A 19,480-nucleotide genomic window follows, 5' to 3' on the forward strand; every position below is an offset into this window, starting at 1 on the left:
GAGAGCTGTGGAGTGGAGAAGGTAGATGATAGTCATGATAAGGATTTCAGCTTCTGAATATCAGAACTTACTGGAACCCCAAGTTCTGAACATAAGATTCAGAAGTTGCTGATGTGATGGTAGCACCAGGTAAGTAAATCACTTCGTATCTGTGCTTTTGTTTCTTCTCTGACAATAAACCTACCTTTTTGAAAAATATAAATGCTAGTACTTCGTTCAAATGAAATAGCAGGACAAGTGAGAGCATTGCAAAGGCTGCAGTGACATCTGAGCAGCCCTGGTCGTCTGCATCTGTAAGCTTCATGGTGTGGCTACCATAGATATCATTGAGATGGATGATCATTTGAACCCCAAAGTTCATTCACATGCTATACAGATTTCCCAGACTAATGCTGGATGCAAAGATGGGGCTTGACCCGGGCCTTGAATAGTCTGACAACAGAGGTGATTGAGCCATTTTGCTTTCCCTCCCTCTAGCATCCAGCCTTACTGGCCAGTGGGTTCTCTATTCTACCGAGATTATGGTAGCTCAGGATGGGACTACTACATGGAAACTTTGTTACTCTTCACTTTGCTTCAGAATAAATGAGAAGCAGCAATTGCAGCTGTGGATGTTTGCTTTCCTATATTAACTCATTAGATAATAATTACATATAGAAAAAATGTTTAATGTATGTATCCTCATAAATTTGTTTCCAAGTTGATTCCTAATTTATGTACTTATTTTCTTGCTGTACTATTTCAAAGTTAGTATAATTTCCTTCTGTGAAACAAAAGTATTCTAAAAATGAAAAGGTTTTACGTTGTTTATAGGAAATGCTAAGATTGGCAAGGTGAATGTTGTAACAGCATTCGAAACCTCCACGGTTGCTTGGTAGCGCATAGAAAGAGATGTAATCAATAGTGCAGATCTTCACCATATGCTCTCAGAGTTCAGTTTAACTGCAAAAGTGCCCTTTTAGCATCTAAACTTACATCACCACTTACTCTTCTGTGTCAGATTCCATTGACCAAAACACAGAAGGGTGATGGCATCTATTGCAGATTTGTTTATTCTAAAAATCCCTATTTAGACCACAGAAGCCAATGTTTTGGTGTTGCTGCGTTAGTGTGGCATCTGATCACTGCTGCCTTTCAGGTAAAAATCGAAAAGGAACTCAAAAGCATCTACCGGAGATTGTTTGAACCACTCCGTGTGCCTCCAGATTTGTTCAAAAGATTAACTGGACAGTTTTGCATGATCCAAACATTGAAAAAGGGCGAGACCTATGCTGCAGAGGATATAACCTCAGTTGACGACCGTCTGAGTATTCTCCTGAAGGGAAAGTAAGTGCTCTATGGAAATCGAAATGCTTCGTTTGCCTGGAATCCTCTCCTGGCTTCTGGGTAGGAAATGAATGAAAGGAAATGTTGCCAACTAATGAAATAAGTGGTCACAGAGTTGGTTGGTGGTGAATTTTCATCAGACAACTGCATTTTAGAATATTACAGAGCAACATGGTAAAATTATGTAGAATTTATTACTGTGAATCTTGTTGATGTCAGGGTTTTCATTTGTGAAGCTTTCAACTTTTTTGGAAGTTTTATTTAAATTTAATGAGGCAGAATTGTAATAGGTTTAAATTGGGTGTTAAAATTTAAGGAGCTTATGCGTGTTTCAGAGGTGACTTGCTTAATTTTTTGAACATCACAAAAATACAACTTCTAGGAATATCAGTCTCCTGGGGAGATAGCCAGTGTCTGTTCCCTCTCAAAAGTGTCCCAGTTTGAGTAATTAATTATATGGTCACTCCAGCTATAACAGCAATGATAACCATTGGAAGGCACATGTCTTCTTCAATACGGACACGTTTTTTCCCTTGTTGGTGGTGAAATTTATTTTGAAATTAATACTTGTGCCTCAGGAAGGGCTTTTTAATTATGTCAGTCACCTGGGGGGGTCCTTAAAATTTTACAAAATACAAACCCATAAGATTATAGAGATTTTAAGGTTTGTCATATTATGTGCAGATTATTATGCGTTTATTAACACTAATTTCTGTTATCAGAATGAAGGTCTCCTATCGAGGACATTTTCTGCATAATATTTACCCCTGTGCCTTTATAGATTCTCCTGAATTTAGATCAACCCAGATGCACAAAGGTGAAAAATTCCAGGTATGTTTTGGCATGATTTTTAAGAAGATTGAAACTAGTTAATGTCTCATTCAAAATCCAAAGGATATGGATGGGAAAGTGGCCATGATTTACTGAAAAAAGAGATTACCATACGGAATATATAGTATGACCCCATTTTTGTAAAACTTAAAGTAGTGTGTGTATGTACACAGGAAGGGGTCTAGAAAGATCTATCCTGATTTAGCCATTGTGTTAACACTGTTATTTCTGGGTTGTGAGTTTGATCGCTTTTTTGTTTGCTTCCTTTTTGCTTATTTGAATTTTTATAATTTTTCCATAGAGAACATCTAATGCTTTTGTTATGAGAAAAAAGGAAAATGTCAATTATAGATAATTAGTGTTCTTAAAACATGTAATTCGTTACTTTTATTGGGGAAAAATAGAAAACTGACTTTGCCCTAGAGAACCTACTTTGTTAATCCTTATGAAAAACAACTGTAACCACTTTACTCTTTTAAATTTAATGAATATGTTTAAGGGCAAAGAATGAAGTTCTTCACAGTTACAATAATTTGAACATGACTACTTAGCCTGATTCTTTTTGTATCTTAAAAAAAATGCTCCATTATGTGACACTTTGTTCTGATTCTTTCTGCGAGTGTCCAGCTCTCCTATTTTATTCCCCTCATTATTTTTAGGAGAGTAACCAAGAAAATGGGTAAGAGTTTCCTTTAGTCTCAGCCTCTAGATAAACAGCAGTAAGGAGATATCCTGAGAACAGGTTTTCTTCTGAGCCAGAGGGTAAATGTATTTAGGTAGGAAATGGAATAGAAGGGGATGCTATCACCTGAGGGAGGAAAAAATCAGTGTTTCTTGATGACAGAATCTTATCTTTGAGTCTTATTCTGAAATGCCACACAATTTGGGATGCCACATGGAGATAAAAGGGCACATTCACAGACACTACTTAAGTTTATTTACAATGGTGTCAGGCCTGCCCTGCTCCTACCCTGCCTGAGTGACTGGCCTGAGTAACCACACACCTGGTTAAAGTTATATGCATTTACTAGAAGGTCTCATATAAATTTACCGCCTGGCTGCAGTGCTGGCTGCAAGCTCACTGAGCTTAAGATAGAGGAGAAAGCAGATGCTGTACCCTGTCTCCCCTCATTTACACTCTCCCTTGCGTTTTCAAGGGTCAGCTCTGCACTGAGATTTATTCTTATGGTATCTTTAATCACCACCATCTACAAACTGGCACAGGGCCACTTCTTTTCTCTCTCCCTCTTTCCTCTGACCACCTTACAATTTCTTCCAACATTTATCTGCTGCATCCATTTCTCTGTTTATAGTAGCAAGTGGTTTTACACAATCGCTCAGTTTCATATAATCCTGAAGAGACTGGCATTTGGGGAAAAGGTGGGAACTGAACCTCCTCTGCTTCCAGAAGCACATAGCCCCTGGGATATAACATGTACTGTCTTTTCCACCGGACTTCAAATTATGTTATAGTTATAATTAAATTAACAACAAGAAAGGCATTTCTGCCACTGGTCACAGTTCTCTTCTTGGGGACTAGGGATTGGGATTCGGTAGTTGAGAAATGTTCCTCATGTTTCTAAAAACATGACCAAACTCGAGGTACCCTAGCTGAGTGAAGACTATTTATTCAGCCTTTCTAAAGACTAGTCAGCTTTCCTCAGCATAGAGTCTGGTGTGGCATTTCCTGATGGGTCAATGGGTAAAACCTACCCTGGCATCATCGAGACTGTGTCCTGTACAGTTGGAGCAGATTCCCATCAGAGTAAGCCCTCGGGAAAGAGTCTGTTTTGATTGTTTACCAAATGTTCCTACTGGCAGATACTCAACAGTAAAAATAGCTGTTGCACATCTGTGTAGGAGTATATTGCCTCTCCCTGAAGCGAGTTCGCGGTGAAAACTGGCAGGTGCTCCCAGGACCAACTTTTCGCTATCTGTGCCGGTGGCATTTCCACCTGAGAGTCAATGGCCAGACGTCTCCGTCCACATGCCTTTTTACCTGCTAATCTCATTTTTCTCTAACTCTGAACAGTTACAAGTGTTCTGACAAGGAGCTGCTTCCTTTGCATTTTTCTTTCTTTAAATTCATTCTTCGGTAGGGGTGCTACTGAGTTCTACCGTAGGGTGAAAGGAGGAAAGGAAGCAAGTGGACTCGATGACTGTCCCGTGAGATTGCACAGAGAATGTTGTTCGGGAATGTGCGGTAATTATGATGACCGGCAGAGTGACAGAGCTGAGACAACGACTCTAAACTTCCAGCTGCCCCCTAGGTGCTGTGTTAGTGCTTACAGACCCAAGCTGCTGCTTAGAACTGTTGGAGAATCTTGAGTATCATTATCACAAAAGGTAGTTTTTTGTGTTTGGCTTCTTCTTTGTACAGTTGTTTCATATCCAGCGAGCTTTGCCATTTCCATTTTTCTTTTGGATTTTATCTCCCGCTGTTGCCTTCCCATAGTCGATAGCACATCCTGTGCTGTGAAGCTTGAAAATCAAACCTTTATTGACTTTAAGGGAAGAAGAATGTCTTGGAGGCAGATGTCCAAGCTCTGGTGAAATAAATGAACACTGAGTTATAACTGGCTTTTAAATAAAACCTTATCCTAGCGTTAAGTAAATCTTTGGGTTAAGTTGCAAAGCAATTTAATCTGCCAGTCTTGACTCTGCTGTGTTTTAGTGCAGATGAAAACTCAGTAAGAATTAGCTGAATAGACCACTTCCAGGACATTTTCATGTTCCTGGTGTGTGAAACCTTGTGCAGTACACAAAGAAAATAATAAATTCTCCCCTGAGGACAGTCAGCCAGTCATAGTGTCAGACTGCCATTCCCATTCTAGCACATTCAGCAATTCCCTCCGATGCTCTTGTTCTTGATAAGGTCTTTTCATTATGTGAGGGTGTAGGATTGGTTTGGGACTAATCCAGCGCCTTGAGGTAATCACAGCAAACCCGGTTACAAACGCTTAGTCTAATTCTCTACCTGAGAGAAATTCTTTTGTGTCTTCCATTACTGTGTTTGCTTTTATTTCTTCTGTGAAATTCTTCACAAGAACTCAAGCATGGCACTGCTGAGGTACCCTAATAACCTAAGAAGCAAATGTATTTCATGGAAGCTTTAAAAATTCCGAGATTGCATCATAAAAATTCCTCATTAAAGATATGTTTCACTTGACTGTTGTGACAGGAAATCATTAAGTAAATCTGTCTATTTGACAGTAATGAAGCATTTAGCTATCCATTGAAATGACCTCAGTCGATATGCTAACTACCTGCTTCCAACTAAATGCCTGCTTTTAGGGACTTGTAAGACTCATACATACTGTAGGTATAGCTTACTATTTGAATATTGTTACTACATTTAAATTGAATAATAATTTTAACAGGTTTAAAATCATTTTCCACCATCAATAAGAAATGGTTGCCTAGTCTCATGTAAATCAATGAAGTTAGAACACACCCTCTGACCACACACAAAAATAAACTCAAAATGGCTTAAAGACTTAAACATGAGACATGACACCATAAGACTCTTAGAAGAAATCATAGGCAAAACATTCTCTGACATAAATTGTACCAGTGTTTTCTTAGGTCAGTCTCCCAAGGCAATAGAAATAAAAATAAAAATAAACAAATGGGACCTAATCAAACTTACAAGCTTTGGCACAGCAAAGGAAACCATAAACAGACTGAAAAGACAACCTACAGAATGGGAGAAAATATTTGCAAATGATGCGACCAACAAGGGCTTAATTTCCAAAATATACAAACAGCTCATACAACTCAACAACAACAAAAAAACCCAATCGAAAAATGGGCAGAAGACCTAAATAGACATTTCTCCAAAGAAGAAATACAGATGACCAATAGGCACATGAAAAGATGCTCAACATCGCTAATTATCAGGGAAATGCAAATCAAAACTACAATGAGGTACCACCTTACACCGGTCAGAATGGCCACCATGAAAAAGTCTACAAATAACAAATGCTGGAGAGGGTGTGGAGAAAAGGGAACCCTCCTACACTGTTGGTGGGAATGTAAGTTGGTGCAGCCACTGTGGAAAACAGTATGGAGGTTCCTCAGAAAGCTAAAAATAGAATTACCATATGATCCAGCAGTCCCACTCCTGGGCATATATCCAGACAAAACTGTAATTCAAAAAGATACACGCACCCCAATGTTCACTGCAGCACTATTCACAATAGCCAAGACATGGAAACAACCTAAATGTCCATCAACAGATGAATGGATAAAGAAGATGTGGTACATATATACAATGGAATATTACTCAGTCATAAAAAAGAATGAAATAATGCCATTTGCAGCAACATGAATGAAACTAGAGATTATCACACTAAGTGAAGGAAGTCAGAAAGAGAAAGACAAATACCATATATCACTTGTATACAGAATCTAAAATATGACACAAATGAACCTATCTATGAAACAGAAACAGACTCACAGACATAGAGAACAGACTTGTGGTTGCCAAGGAGGAGGGGGTTGGGGGAGGGATGGAGTGGGAGGTTGGGGTGAGCAGATGTAAGCTATTATATATGGAATGGATAAACAATAAGGTCCTACTGTAGAGCACAGAGAACTATATTCAGTATCCTATGATAAACAATAAAGGAAAAGAATATTAAAAAAGAATATATATGTATAACTGAATCACTTTGCTGTACAGCAGAAGTTAACACAACATTGTAAATCAACTATACTTCAATAAAATAAGTGGCTTCCTACTGTATATAAAGTAGATAAACAACAAGGACCTACTGTATAGCACGAGGAACTGTATTCAATATGTTGTAATAACCTATCATGGAAAAGAATCTGAAAAAGGAGCGATATATATATGTATAAATGAATCCCTTTGCTGTATACCTGAAACACTGTAAATCGACTATACTTCAATTTTTAAAAAACATTTTAAAAAATATAGGAAATGGTGGCTAAGCAAATCATAGTATCATTTTGAAAGTATTATTGCCTCAGGGCAACTTGAGGTTATTAAAATGGTTGAAGAAAAGTTAAATGCATATACATCACCTAAGTGCAACGATGACTTCTTTTCTTGGATAATTTCCAACTCCTCTTTTAACTTCTTCCCGCACTGTTCATGAACTGTATCTTCCAAAGGCATGGGTGACATCTTCACAAAATGAAGGGACCTCAACATTCCTAACCCTTTCTTCAACACGTGGGTGCCGGACTGGGCCACCGTGCGTGCCCGGTGCTCACTTTCTCTAATTACTCCTCTAGAATGCCACTCAGTTGCCCTCTGCTTACGTGCCCATCTCCTACTATCTCTGGGAACTCCTCAGGACTGGCTTATATGGCTCTTGACCTTATACTTGACCTTACACTTCTTTAAATCTTTTTTTTCGCCTTGGTCACACGTCTTTACTTATTATCAGCTTCCTCCACTAGAACGTAGGCTTCATGACATTGTGTTCAGCTGTTCTTTGTATGCAGGATTCTCGATGGCGAGTCAGCCTTGTGGTCACTTCACCAAATGCCTTTCTCTGTGATTGTCTTGATGAATCTAGGACACATTGGGTAGGGTTTGGCCTGGTGGAAAAATATGCCTGGGCTGGAAGTCAGCAGTGCTCACTCCACCATTCATTAACATGTGTTCCTGCCTAAGTTTTTTGGTGCTTCTCATTTGCTTTTTTATAAATTTATAAATTTATTTATTTATTTATTTATTTATTTATTTATGGCCGTGTTGGGTCTTCGTTGCTGCACGCGGGCTTTCTCTGGTTGCGGTGAGCAGGGGCTACTCTTCGTTGCGGTGCACGGGCTTCTCATTGCGGTGGCTTCTTTCTGTTGTTGCAGAGCACAGGCTCCAGGCGCCTGGGCTTCAGTAGTTGTGGCCCGCAGGCTTTAGTAGTTGTGGCTCGCGGGCTTTAGAGCGCAGGCTCAGTAGTTGTGGCGCATGGGCTTAGTTGCTCCGCGGCATGTGAGATCTTCCCAGACCAGAGATCGAACCCGTGTCCCCTGCATTGGCAGGTGGATTCTTAACCAGTGCGCCACCAGGGAAGCCCCTTGATGCTTCTCATTTGGCATATGGAAAATGAGGAAGAATGTTATCTGTCTTACCTCAAAGGCAATTTTAAGGACCTGCTTACATGATAAATGTAAAAGCACCTTAAATGTTTTAAAGTACAATACATACTTAAAGTGGGTGGCATTATGTGTACCTGTCATTTCCTACTCATTCTCTACCATTTTCCCCTGTTCTGTATTTGTCAAAACACTAATTGCCACCTGAGATTGTCACATTTCTTTATTCATCATCGGCTTCCTCCACTAGAATGTAAGCATCACAGGGCAAGGATCTTGGCTTTTTTGTTCACAGTGGTAACCTCGGTGCCTTGAACTGTGTCTGGCATAAAGTACGAGCCTAACAATGTATGTTGAAACAATAAATGAAATTTAGTGTTTTATGGAGCCATAGAGCTGCTGATGCATTTCTTAAATCCCAATGTGTTTGGTTTGGGGGATTTATTATTTAATGTATTTAATATTATTTAATAGAATAAATAAGTGCAGTTTTATTTTTCTAGGAACACTGACCCACCTTTTGTAGCCAAACCCTCTAATTTACTAAAGGTCAGATTTCAACCACTGACATAAGGAGAGAAGCTGGGTTTTCTGTTTTCTCTCCTAGTAGACATAAATACCCCCTTGTCATCTGAAATATGTTTGATTTTTTTATTAACAAAGGATAAAGCGCTCCTTTGGAAATCTTTGCTCTGAGCCCAGATATGACTTCATGTCAATTTAGAAACCTTTATTAATCTCCCGCTTGGACAAGCATTGGGTTTAATGTTGAAGATGTAAAAATGGTTTTTGCCTTCAACAGTATTTGTGTTCATATGTTAATTTCTTCATCAGTAAACCTGCACTGAGCACCACTCAGTGTTGGAAGCCAGGCATTCAGTATGAAGATGCACAGTCCCTGCCCTCAGGGTGCTCAGGAGAGAGAGTGGACCACGGATGAGCTTGAGTTCAGTGATACGAGTGCCACGTGAAGCTGACAGAAGGACCTGCATGGGAGGAAGGGTGTCCTGACCCTGAACTTGGAGTGAGGGCGTGGCCCCTTGCTCTGGAGAGAGGATGTGTTTAAGGAATACTTAAATTCTGTGTAGTGCAATTGCAATGCTTTCCCACTTTCCTATATAATAACACTTAAGGAAAAGGTATGGTTTCCCAGTTCTGAGCTAAGTGGGGGATCTCTGTGTGTATCCCCAGTGGGCTACCCTTGGTAGGTCATACTCAAGAAATACCTATGACAGAAGGACCCAGAGAAGGACCCTTACTAGCCATATTTATCAGTAACCATATGGGCCCTAAAACCAATTCACGTGAGTCTGCTTTCTCATTCTCTAGTATAATTATCTGGATATAAAGAAATATTTAGCCATAAATTGTACCTCCAATTGGGACATCAGTCTAGCACACTCTGTAGCAGTGCTATTGACACGGTGGCCATTCTTCTATCACCAGACCTCACAAAACAGAACAACAAAACTTGAAGACTTTGCTTTCATTTCGTCTACAGATTGCTTGGTTTTAAATGTAATGTTATACTTAGTTATAGAAGCTAGTGTGTATGGATCTTATTTTAACTAATATGACAAAGCATTGCTATGATAATATCCACTAAATTATTCTACTCTTCCCTTCCCCCAAGTTACTAACATCATAATTCATATACATTTTTCTCTCTGTTTCTTTGGCAGGTCACCATTATTGCAGATGATAACTGCAGATTTTTATGCTGGTCAAGAGAAAGATTAACTTACTTTCTGGAATCAGAGCCTTTCCTATATGAAATATTTAGGTATCTTATAGGAAAAGACATTACAAATAAGCTCTACTCATTGAATGATCCCACCTTAAATGATAAAGTAAGTGTTTTTCTGAGCCTATTTTGTTAAATACATATGTATAGTTAGGTATATCTCCTTTTATGCAATATATATTTTCCTGAATCTTCATTAATTAGTCATATGTTAAGTGAAGTGGGGATGCTTGTAATTTAGAGACCCTTCAGGGAATCAGTTCTCAAGCGTGAGGAAATAGCATGCAATTATTATATTTTCCATGACCTGGTGAGGTGTCTGTGAATGTCAGGGACCTCCACTTGTGGTGATGAGGTGCTGTCCTCTTCCTAAAGAGTCTTTCAAGCAATCTAAGGAAGATGATAAATGAGTGGAAGGACTAGGCAGTGGTATAGGCCATGGAAAGTGGGGCAGGGGGAGGTTGCAGACTGATAAATGCTGATCAGCCCCAGCAAGCAGGAGGTTGGCTTTTTAACCCTGTGTCTCCCAGTCTTGCACATTCTACTGGTCAGGTCCCCTCCCAGAACGCCCATAAGTGACAAGAGGTATGGGATGGAAGGCTGCAGCCATTCGGTTAGGAATTTCAGAGCTGTATAGATCTCCAGCAATGTGCAGTTTGATCTTCACTTCCCCACATTTGCTTAGAAGGAAATTAAAATGATTACAGAAGAGAACTTGCAAACCTTGTTTCCGTGATAAGTACTGTTCTCCAGGGACTGTGAGTGTGGGTGTGTGCACTCTTCCAGTCATCTTGGTGAAGGCTGTTATCACATTAGGTTGGTGCTTATTATTTTTCAGATTAATAAATAGGCTATTGAGTATATTAAATTTTTTCTAATGTATTTGTAGTAATAGCTTATAATAAAAATTACAGCTACCATTTATTGGGCACTGACTATGTACCGGAGAGTCTTCTATTTCAAGGAAAAGTAAATGTTAATTACAGGGAATATATGATCTAAGTCCCATGGCACTCAGAAATCGTCAAACTTTGCTTTATAGACGGTCAAAAAGTTGGACCACCAGCTCAGCCTTTGCACACAACTGTCCATGCTGGAAATGAGGAACAGTATAGTCAGCTCCAGTGAAGATGAAGACGGCTTACACCAGTTTCTTCGGGGCACCTCCAGTGTTTCCTCTCTTTGTAAGTTATCCCCACCCTGGGATTCTGATGGATATTGCTAGAAAAGGACAAATGACAACTTGGATCAGAAAAGTAACTTTTCAAGTAGCAAGTTGTTTGGCAACCTAAAGGTAACAATAAAAATAATCAAAACTTTTCTAGCTTTTTTTTTTTTTGTATTGCACATCAGTTAAAATCCAACTCTAGAATGCTTATTTCCACTTCAGAAACTGTCCACTTGTTTTGCCATATGCTCTTCTCAAACACTGGTTCAGTAGAATAGTATGGAAGAGTCCATATGGTTTGCTGGGCATCCAAGCCTTGTTGTTTTCATGATTTTAGTGGAAGCCTAGGCCCAGCATCGTGTTTAAAATGGTAGGAAGCAACAGCTGGAGGTAGTACTGCCAGCTGGTTATCTCAGTGTGACCACCAGGAGTTAACAGGGGAGTGGGTGATGGAATTTTCCTGAAGATGAAGAAGGCCACCCAACACCCCTGTGAGTCACTTCATTCACACACCCACCAAGAGGCAAGTTTTCCAAGACTCCACTATAGTTTAAATTGTTTTAAAACATTTTAAATAATACTAATGGCACAGATGTTGAAGATTAAATGCTTAACATTAATGCTTAAAATTATTTTAAGAATTATTCCAAGAAAGGTAGTATAAGAATGTGGAACAAATTCATGGGAAAGAGCAGACAGGCAGACAGATTCTCTCACTGCATAAGCTAAAAGTTATTAATCTTTACAATTGTATGTTAATCCAAGGTAACTTTTTTTTTTTTTTTTTTTTTTTTAAATTTTTGGCTGTGTTGGGTCTTCGTTTCTGTGTGAGGGCTTTCTCTAGTTGCGGCAAGCGGGGGCCACTCTTCATCGCGGTGCACGGGCCTCTCACTGTCACGGCCTCTCCCGTTGCGGAGCACAGGCTCAGTAGGTGTGGCTCACGGGCTTAGTTGCTCCGCGGCATGTGGGATCTTCCCAAACCAGGGCTCGAACCCGTGTCCTCTGCATTGGCAGGCAGATTCTTAACCACTGAGCCACCGGGGAAGCCCCCAAGGTAACTTTTAAGAAAATCCAGATACACATTCGACAGCCCTAAGTGTTTATGTAAATGATCTTGTAACTTTGGATGCTTTAGATAAATCGGATTAAGGATTTTAAGTATGGCACAGTCAGGAGAGGCTGGAATTAACAAGGCCATGTTAATGTAAGCTTCAAATCAAAGTCTAGGCATAGAAATGCGTTGTGGGCCTAAAAGAGATTTCAGGAACAATGCAAATGAGAACCTGGAAATGGCTATATTTTATTCCAAAGTAACTTTTAGAAAGTACAGCTGAGGTTGACCAAACTCTGAATCTACTAGCATGTCAGATGTGTTATCTGCCTTGTTGAAACAGTTTGATGGTCGGTAAGCACTTTCAAATGGACCCATCCTAATTACATGTACAGTGATTTACAAGAAAGGCCAGCAGAAAGGGAATTACAGTGAAATATTGTATGTGAATTATTTTGACTGTAGGATATCTTTTTTTTGTAGTTTTTTTTTTTTAGTCCTACAGTCTTGCTTAGGAAGCCCTGAGAATGGGCAGTTTATACTATGGCCATTTGTTTTCTTAAAATCAGTTTTGTTTTTCTGTAATATTTTCTTGTATAATCTAAATCTTTTGGACATTTTAACATTTTAGAAAAAGAAAAAAAGCTTCTCTAGAGTGTGTTGTTTAAACAGAATTAGAACATGTTTTCAAGATTAACGTTTGCACTGTACTTGCCTTCAGAAACCTTTATTTCCAGGTGTTCCGTGGATGGATCACACACGTTGTGCATACAGACCTGGGTTCTTGCTCTAATAATTCTTAGCTGTGTCACTTGGAGTAAGCCGTATGACCTTTCTAATCTGACATGAGCTGTCATGTCTCAGCACAGGCCTGGATCTGGTCACAACTCCTGGTCTGTTTCCTTCCCTCTCCCTTATAGTGAATCGTGAGTTTAATCCAAAAGTCCATTCCCCACATGGATAATTGAAGCTTCTGTGTCTGTGAAGAAGTGGGCAGCCCTTGGGGGCAGGGGGGGAAACTTTACTTCTCAGTTCCGTTGTCCAGTTGTACTTTGCTGTACTGAAAATGTGTACAACTTGCTTATGTTGTTTATTTAATTATTTTAGCCTCAGGTTTATTATACAAGATCTTACATATTGATGCAAATGCATAGAGCCACATATGTGTGCATACTTTTGAGTGTGTGTGTGTGTGTGTGTGTGTGTGAACCGCACAGCAAATCCATGTTCATACCTGCTTCCTCTTGACCAGTCTTCATTCTTGGCTTCACTCCTGCAGTTTAATGAAAGACATTATTATTTGAGCACAACACTGATATTAATTATGAATTATTTAATTCACCCTATCGCGTGATTCATTAAAAACTGGTTAGTTCTTGTTTCTCTTACTTAGATTTTATCCTGGAACTACTGAAGGCTGTTGTCGTTTTTCTCTTGCCAGATCCGTCAATATGCCATCAACTTTTCCAAATTACAAATTACAGTCCTTGTAAAACAGAGAATACAAAACCAATCTCTCAGGACTGTTAGGCTGAAATAACAAAATTTAGCACACTTTGAGCATGCAGTAGGCCTTAGTCAATGTTAGGTCCCTAAAACAAGTGCCTAAGCTCTTATTAGTCTGGATTTTTGATGTGCACATGGGGGCAGCTGGGGCAGCTGCTCTCAGCAACAGTATCAGCTTCATGAATGCTAGTGGAGAGAAGGGAACAAACATTTATTGACAATAGCAGGTGTTATTTTTTTCAGGTACTCTCTATACATAATCACATTTAATCTTCACTGCAGTCTACACAGAGGAGAGGTATCTTAGCTTTCACTAGATGATGCAGTGCCAACAGACGGTTTCCCGAATCTCTGGCTGCAATGCTTTCTTTCTCCTTCACCTGCACACTGGATGCTGCTCCAGGTTGTATCCCCCTCACTCTGGAACACCGAAGGAGCAGCCACTGTTTGGGTCGCTGCCACTCGTGGCAGAGGGAAGACAGTGGTGGCAGAATCACCCCACGGCTCTTAAAGCTCCTGTTTTGAGGTAGCACTTGCCACTTTCACTCATGTCCCCTGGACCAGAGAAGTCACTTGGCCAGAACCACCATGAATGGGTGGCTCTTTAATCCTCCTTCAGGGGCTACACAGGAAGGGAGGGAAAGCAGGCATGTTGACAATAACACAATCTACCGTGATGAGTACCATTTCACTTTACCGAGAGGAAATTGGGAATATGAAATGCGTACTCACTGTTCCAGATCATCAGGGGGAGGTGCTGGCAGACAGACATATCCTGTCTGATTCCTCCGTCCATGATTTTAGACCATATTGCCTCTGTGGTTTAAAAAGAAAAGGAAAAAAAAATGCATGAACTGTTTGACCAGTGCTTTATAATTTACGGGTCACTGTCACACCCATTCTTGCACTTGAACCTGATGACTCTGCCAGCCGGGCACAGCGGTTGCTATTACTCACCTCTTTGCAGACGAGTCCACTACACTTAGGGAGAAGGTAGTGTTTGCCCAAAGTCACTTCTTCCCCCTCCATCCCACTTCCTTCAAGAAACCTACCATCCCCCAAATCCTTCATTAGGACCAAGCAGTGCCACAAATAGGTTTTCTTAGACCAGTTAATTTCCATTTCAAAGAAAATTTTGGCCTTAATCTTTGTATGGAGGTTCTACACAGGGACATTTAAAATTATCCAATAATATTCTCCAGTCAGTTCGCTTTGGGTTAGCTTTCACATTGCCTCATATATATACTTACAGAATGATGAGCAATGCTGCTCTGTAAAAATTATAATTTATTTTATATATTTTCCTAACCAAAAAACTTTGACATTATTCATTCTAGTCATTAACTCGAACATAGAAGTAGATTTAAATATTAAAATCCATTTCAATAGTTCTCATAATTATTTTTTAAATCAATATCAGGATGTACCCATTGCATTTGGCTGAAAAGTCTCTGAATCTCTAGGCTCCCCTTTCCATCTCTTTCTGTCTGTTTCGGCTTTTTGTTTTCTTTTGTTTGTCCTATAGAGCAGAGATTCTTAAACATACGTGTGCATATGCATAACTTGGAGATCTTATGAAAGGCTTTGGTGCAGCAGATGGGGGTGGGGCCTGGGAGTCCATGTGCTTATTAACAGGCGCCCACATGATGCTGATGTGGCTGGTCCTTGAACTGTGCTTTGAGTAGTGAGGCTGTAGAATTCCCTGCATTCTGGAATTTGGCTGATTGCATTCCCCTGGTTGTGATTAAGATGTTTCTTGTATTTCTTGAGGCTCACATAGATTCTGGTGAAGGCTCTGCTTTTAAAGGTCTTGATCAGTTTGGGATATAATGCCACAAACACGTTTCATAACATTGCACAGCAAATGTTCAGTTAAACAGAAATGCAGTTTAGAAAAGGTGAAGGGAAACTTTAAGTGAACTATTTCAATGAAATTGCTGCTGATCCCATTTTTTTTTTTAATTAATTTTATTTATTTATTTATTTATTTATTTATGGCTGTGTTGGGTCTTCGTTTCTGTGCGAGGGCTTTTCTCTAGTTGCGGCAAGTGGGGGCCACTCTTCATCGCGGTGCGCGGGCTTCTCACTATCGCGGCCTCTCTTGTTGCGGAGCACAGGCTCCAGATGCGCAGGCTCAGTAGCTGTGGCTCACGGGCCTAGTTGCTCCGCAGCATGTGGGATCTTCCCAGACCAGGGCTCGAACCCGTGTCCCCTGCATTGGCAGGCAGATTCTCAACCACTGCGCCACCAGGGAAGCCCTCATCCCATTTTTTATGTTTTGCTCTATTTTTACATGTCACATGATGCTAACTCGAGAGCAAGATCTCTACTCTTTACCAGAGTCTGGATTCCACTTCAAACGATCATTTAAAGGCAAGAAAGTAAAATAATGAAATAGTCTGAGAAAAACTTTCCTGTTCATTCACTAGCACATAATCCAATTAACATAACTCTTTTTCGCTTTCCTGTTGCTTCATTTACTTGAGTTCCATGTTTAGAAGTGTGATTGTGAGATAGGATGTCCAGGACGTGTGAGAAGGATTTAATGCCCTCAGATGGATATAAGCTTTCTTCTTTCTGCTCCTGGACCAACGTGCTCATCAGGGTGCCTTGTCATCTCCTTGTGTTTCCTTCCTTACAAGGTTTAGCTCCCTACGTGTAATGTATAAAACACACACACACAGAGATGGACTGTACTTGGAAGTTCCATCATGATAAGTGGTGCTGAGCACAGGCATTGTCATGGCAACAGGTGGACATACTATGTTTCCTTGAAAGTTGAGAACTTTATTTTAGTTAATGGGGGTTAAATAAACCTATTGTTTGGTTTGTTTGTTTTTTAAAAATCCTGAGTCAGTGTAGGGGATCCAGTCAGAGCTCATCTTTGAAAGATTTTGCTAGTTTAAACCATGTATTTTTTCAGAAATTATAATTAAAGTTTATGATTTCTTAAATAGACTATGGAATAGAGATATTTATTACTGACAAAAAACCTTTACAAGTACTTTTTGTTATTAATGTCAAGATGGTGCTCTGGACAGTCTACTGATTTCATATGACCTAGATGCACAGGGCTGCTCTAAGCTGCGTTAGTTTGCATCTGGTTAGTGTTCTTGTCTGCAAAGACTAGGTAGCATATCTGACGTAATGAGTTTCCCTCACCTCTCTTATCTATTTTTCTACCCGCAAAGATACAAAAAGCCAATACAACCTTCTTAGTTTCATGAAATAGTCTGTTCAACCCAATTTGTATTTCGTTTCCCCTGTGAACAACTGTAGGCTTATAAACAACAAGCTTTACATAAAATTATAGGGAAAGAGAGAGAGAGGGATGTGATCAGGCAGCAGGTACCCAGAGGAAGAGCCCCTGAACCGTTCTCAGACCCACCAAGAGGGCGTGAAAAGCAGTGTTCCTGCTTTGTAGTTGACTAGAGTGCAGCTTGGGGAGGTTAGATAACCTGGTTAGGGCCACTGGGCCAACCCTGAAACAAAGAAGTGGTGAATTGGTTACAACAGCGGTCCCCAACCTTTTTGGCACCAGGGACCGGTTTCCTGGAAGACAGTTTTTCCGGGGGTGGGTGTGTGGGCGGGGTGGGGGGATGATTCAGGTGGTAATGTGAGTGCTGGGGAGTGACGGGGAGCGGCAGATAAAGCTCTGCTCGCTCACCTGCCACTCACCTCCTGATGTGCGGCCCGGTTCCTAACAGGCTGCGGACCGATATTGGTCCGCGGCCCGGGGTTTGGGGACCCCTGGGTTACAAGGTCTTGCCTTGCTTTGGCCCTTACGAATATCCATACGTGAGTGTAAACTTGTTTGGGGATATTCAACCCCTACTGCAGCCACTGACACACGCTGACCACTGTCATACGTGTTCTCATTTAATCTTCACAGCCCCCCAGTGAGGTTAAGTGTTGCGTTTCCCCCGTTTCAGGTTGAGGAGTATGGGGGCCCGTCTCCAGGGCCCGTACTCTCACCAGCCCTTTAAATGGCCTCCATCCTCCCCCAGCATTTTCTCACCTGTAAAATGACTGTAAAAGGATTTTACTGGTTATGTATGTTTAGTCTTTTAAACAAAAATTTTCTTAATTATCAAGTTAATATACACACATAGATATCAAATAGTAAAAAAAATATCTCAGTGAAAACAACTGATCCCCTCCAACCTAACTGCTCCCTAAGAGCAATCACATTGGAACAATTTTTGTCCAAAATGATGAATAATGTGCTGTTATTTGATTTATCCTCTTAACCTTTATCTTCTAACCTAACTTAGCTCACTTTTAACTTCCCTTCCCCCTTCTGCTCCGTATGATATTACTGGTTTTTATTCCTTTATTGTTTACCTTTGTAACATTAAATAGTACACTTAAACCTCCATTTCTTTTTTCTCTTTGAAACATTTTTTAAAGGTGAGGACATTAGCACCCCTACCATTAGCATCCCTACCCTTACTTACTCTTTCCCCCTTCTACCTTCATACTGTTGTCTCTTTAACTTTCAAACAATCAAGGTTGATAACATATACATTTCTGTTCCCTCTTTTTTTTTCAGATTGTTTTTAATGTGGTAAAATACACATAATATGCAAATTACCATCTTATCCATTTTTAAATTATGGTTCAGAGGTATTAAATACGTCTGTTCTCTTTGCAGTTAGGTCTTCCTTGCTTTGTCTGTGGGTTGTTTTGTAAAGTTTAAAACAAGTAAATAGTGTTGACATTATGCTTTATTCAGAACCTAATGGTGGGCTATGACTACCCCTTTCTTTGGGTTCCAGTGTCATGATTCCTGATCTCTTCAAAGCAGACTGTTTCTAATAAGCTCAAATGGATTCTCCTTTTGTCAAACACAAAAATAATACCACAGTTTACTTCATGCCTTGCCTCTCCTTTTTTCCCCCTAAAGTTTTTTGTTGCTTTGCTGTTAGGGCTGTCTTATTCACCAGATCCCCCGTATCTTAAAGCTGCTTTTTCTTTTGGGTGAATCCATTTCATTTCTCCTTAAAGTCTGAGTAGTTATTTCACCTTTGAGCCATGCCTTTTCATACTGCTTTCTGTTTTTACGGGCATCTCTAGTGGCCTCTCTTTTTTCCTTATCCTTGCCTTTTTGGTCTCACATCCCCACTCTCTCAGGCCATCAATTCTGTGTCCCCTTTTTCTCAGACCTTCCTCACAGAGCTTCCCACCCTCCTACCTCACCCCGGACTGGTGATTCTCTGGGTCTGTTGCACAGCTGCCATCCTGGAACCGCCTTCTCTGTTCCCCTGAGTTTATCCACCAGCTCTGCAACCCTAAAGCTTTCTCTTTGGGGCAGAAAACGGCTGCAGGACTCCCGCTGTTCCTTGGCTACTCACACCTGTTGCCTTGCAGCTCAGGGCCCCGACCACCCATCTGAGGGGCCAGGAATTGATCTGAGAAACTCCTCATCCTCCCCATAATTGCGATAATCTGTACACTTCTTTGCTTGAGTCCCTCAGTGCTGGTGCTGAGTCCCTCTAAGGGAAATTAGGTACAAAGGCCAAACCTACCCTTCTTCAGAAAGCTTCAGTCCAAATTCAGTTTCTACAATTTAAAACAATCTTATGACCTCAATGAAAAGAACCTTTTTTTTTAGTTTAAAAAAGTCTTATGATGTAAGTAGGTAAAGGCAGGAAAGGGGATGATAATCCTGTCTAGCAAAGAAGCCATTAAATTTTTCCCCATCCCCATTCATCAAAAAATGTATAATCTAATTAAAATTCTAATCCCCTGTAAGGTTTTTAATTACTTGCTAAAGCAGTTGGCCAGA

The 19,480-nt window shown here is 40.2% G+C and overlaps 1 protein-coding gene across 1 annotated transcript in view; it reads left to right on the forward strand.

Moving 5' to 3' along the window:
- The window catches only part of BVES (blood vessel epicardial substance), a 38,391-nt gene that overhangs the window by 8,553 nt on the left and 10,358 nt on the right, over positions 1-19,480 (forward strand). The window contains exons 4-7 of the mRNA XM_061207350.1: positions 1,139-1,326; positions 2,049-2,157; positions 9,906-10,073; positions 11,010-11,151. Coding sequence (XP_061063333.1) covers positions 1,139-1,326; positions 2,049-2,157; positions 9,906-10,073; positions 11,010-11,151 — 607 coding nt within the window. The remainder of the gene's footprint in view (positions 1-1,138; positions 1,327-2,048; positions 2,158-9,905; positions 10,074-11,009; positions 11,152-19,480) is intronic.

Source organism: Eubalaena glacialis, chromosome 12 (assembly GCF_028564815.1).
Source record: "Eubalaena glacialis isolate mEubGla1 chromosome 12, mEubGla1.1.hap2.+ XY, whole genome shotgun sequence".
Lineage (NCBI taxonomy): Eukaryota > Metazoa > Chordata > Mammalia > Artiodactyla > Balaenidae > Eubalaena > Eubalaena glacialis.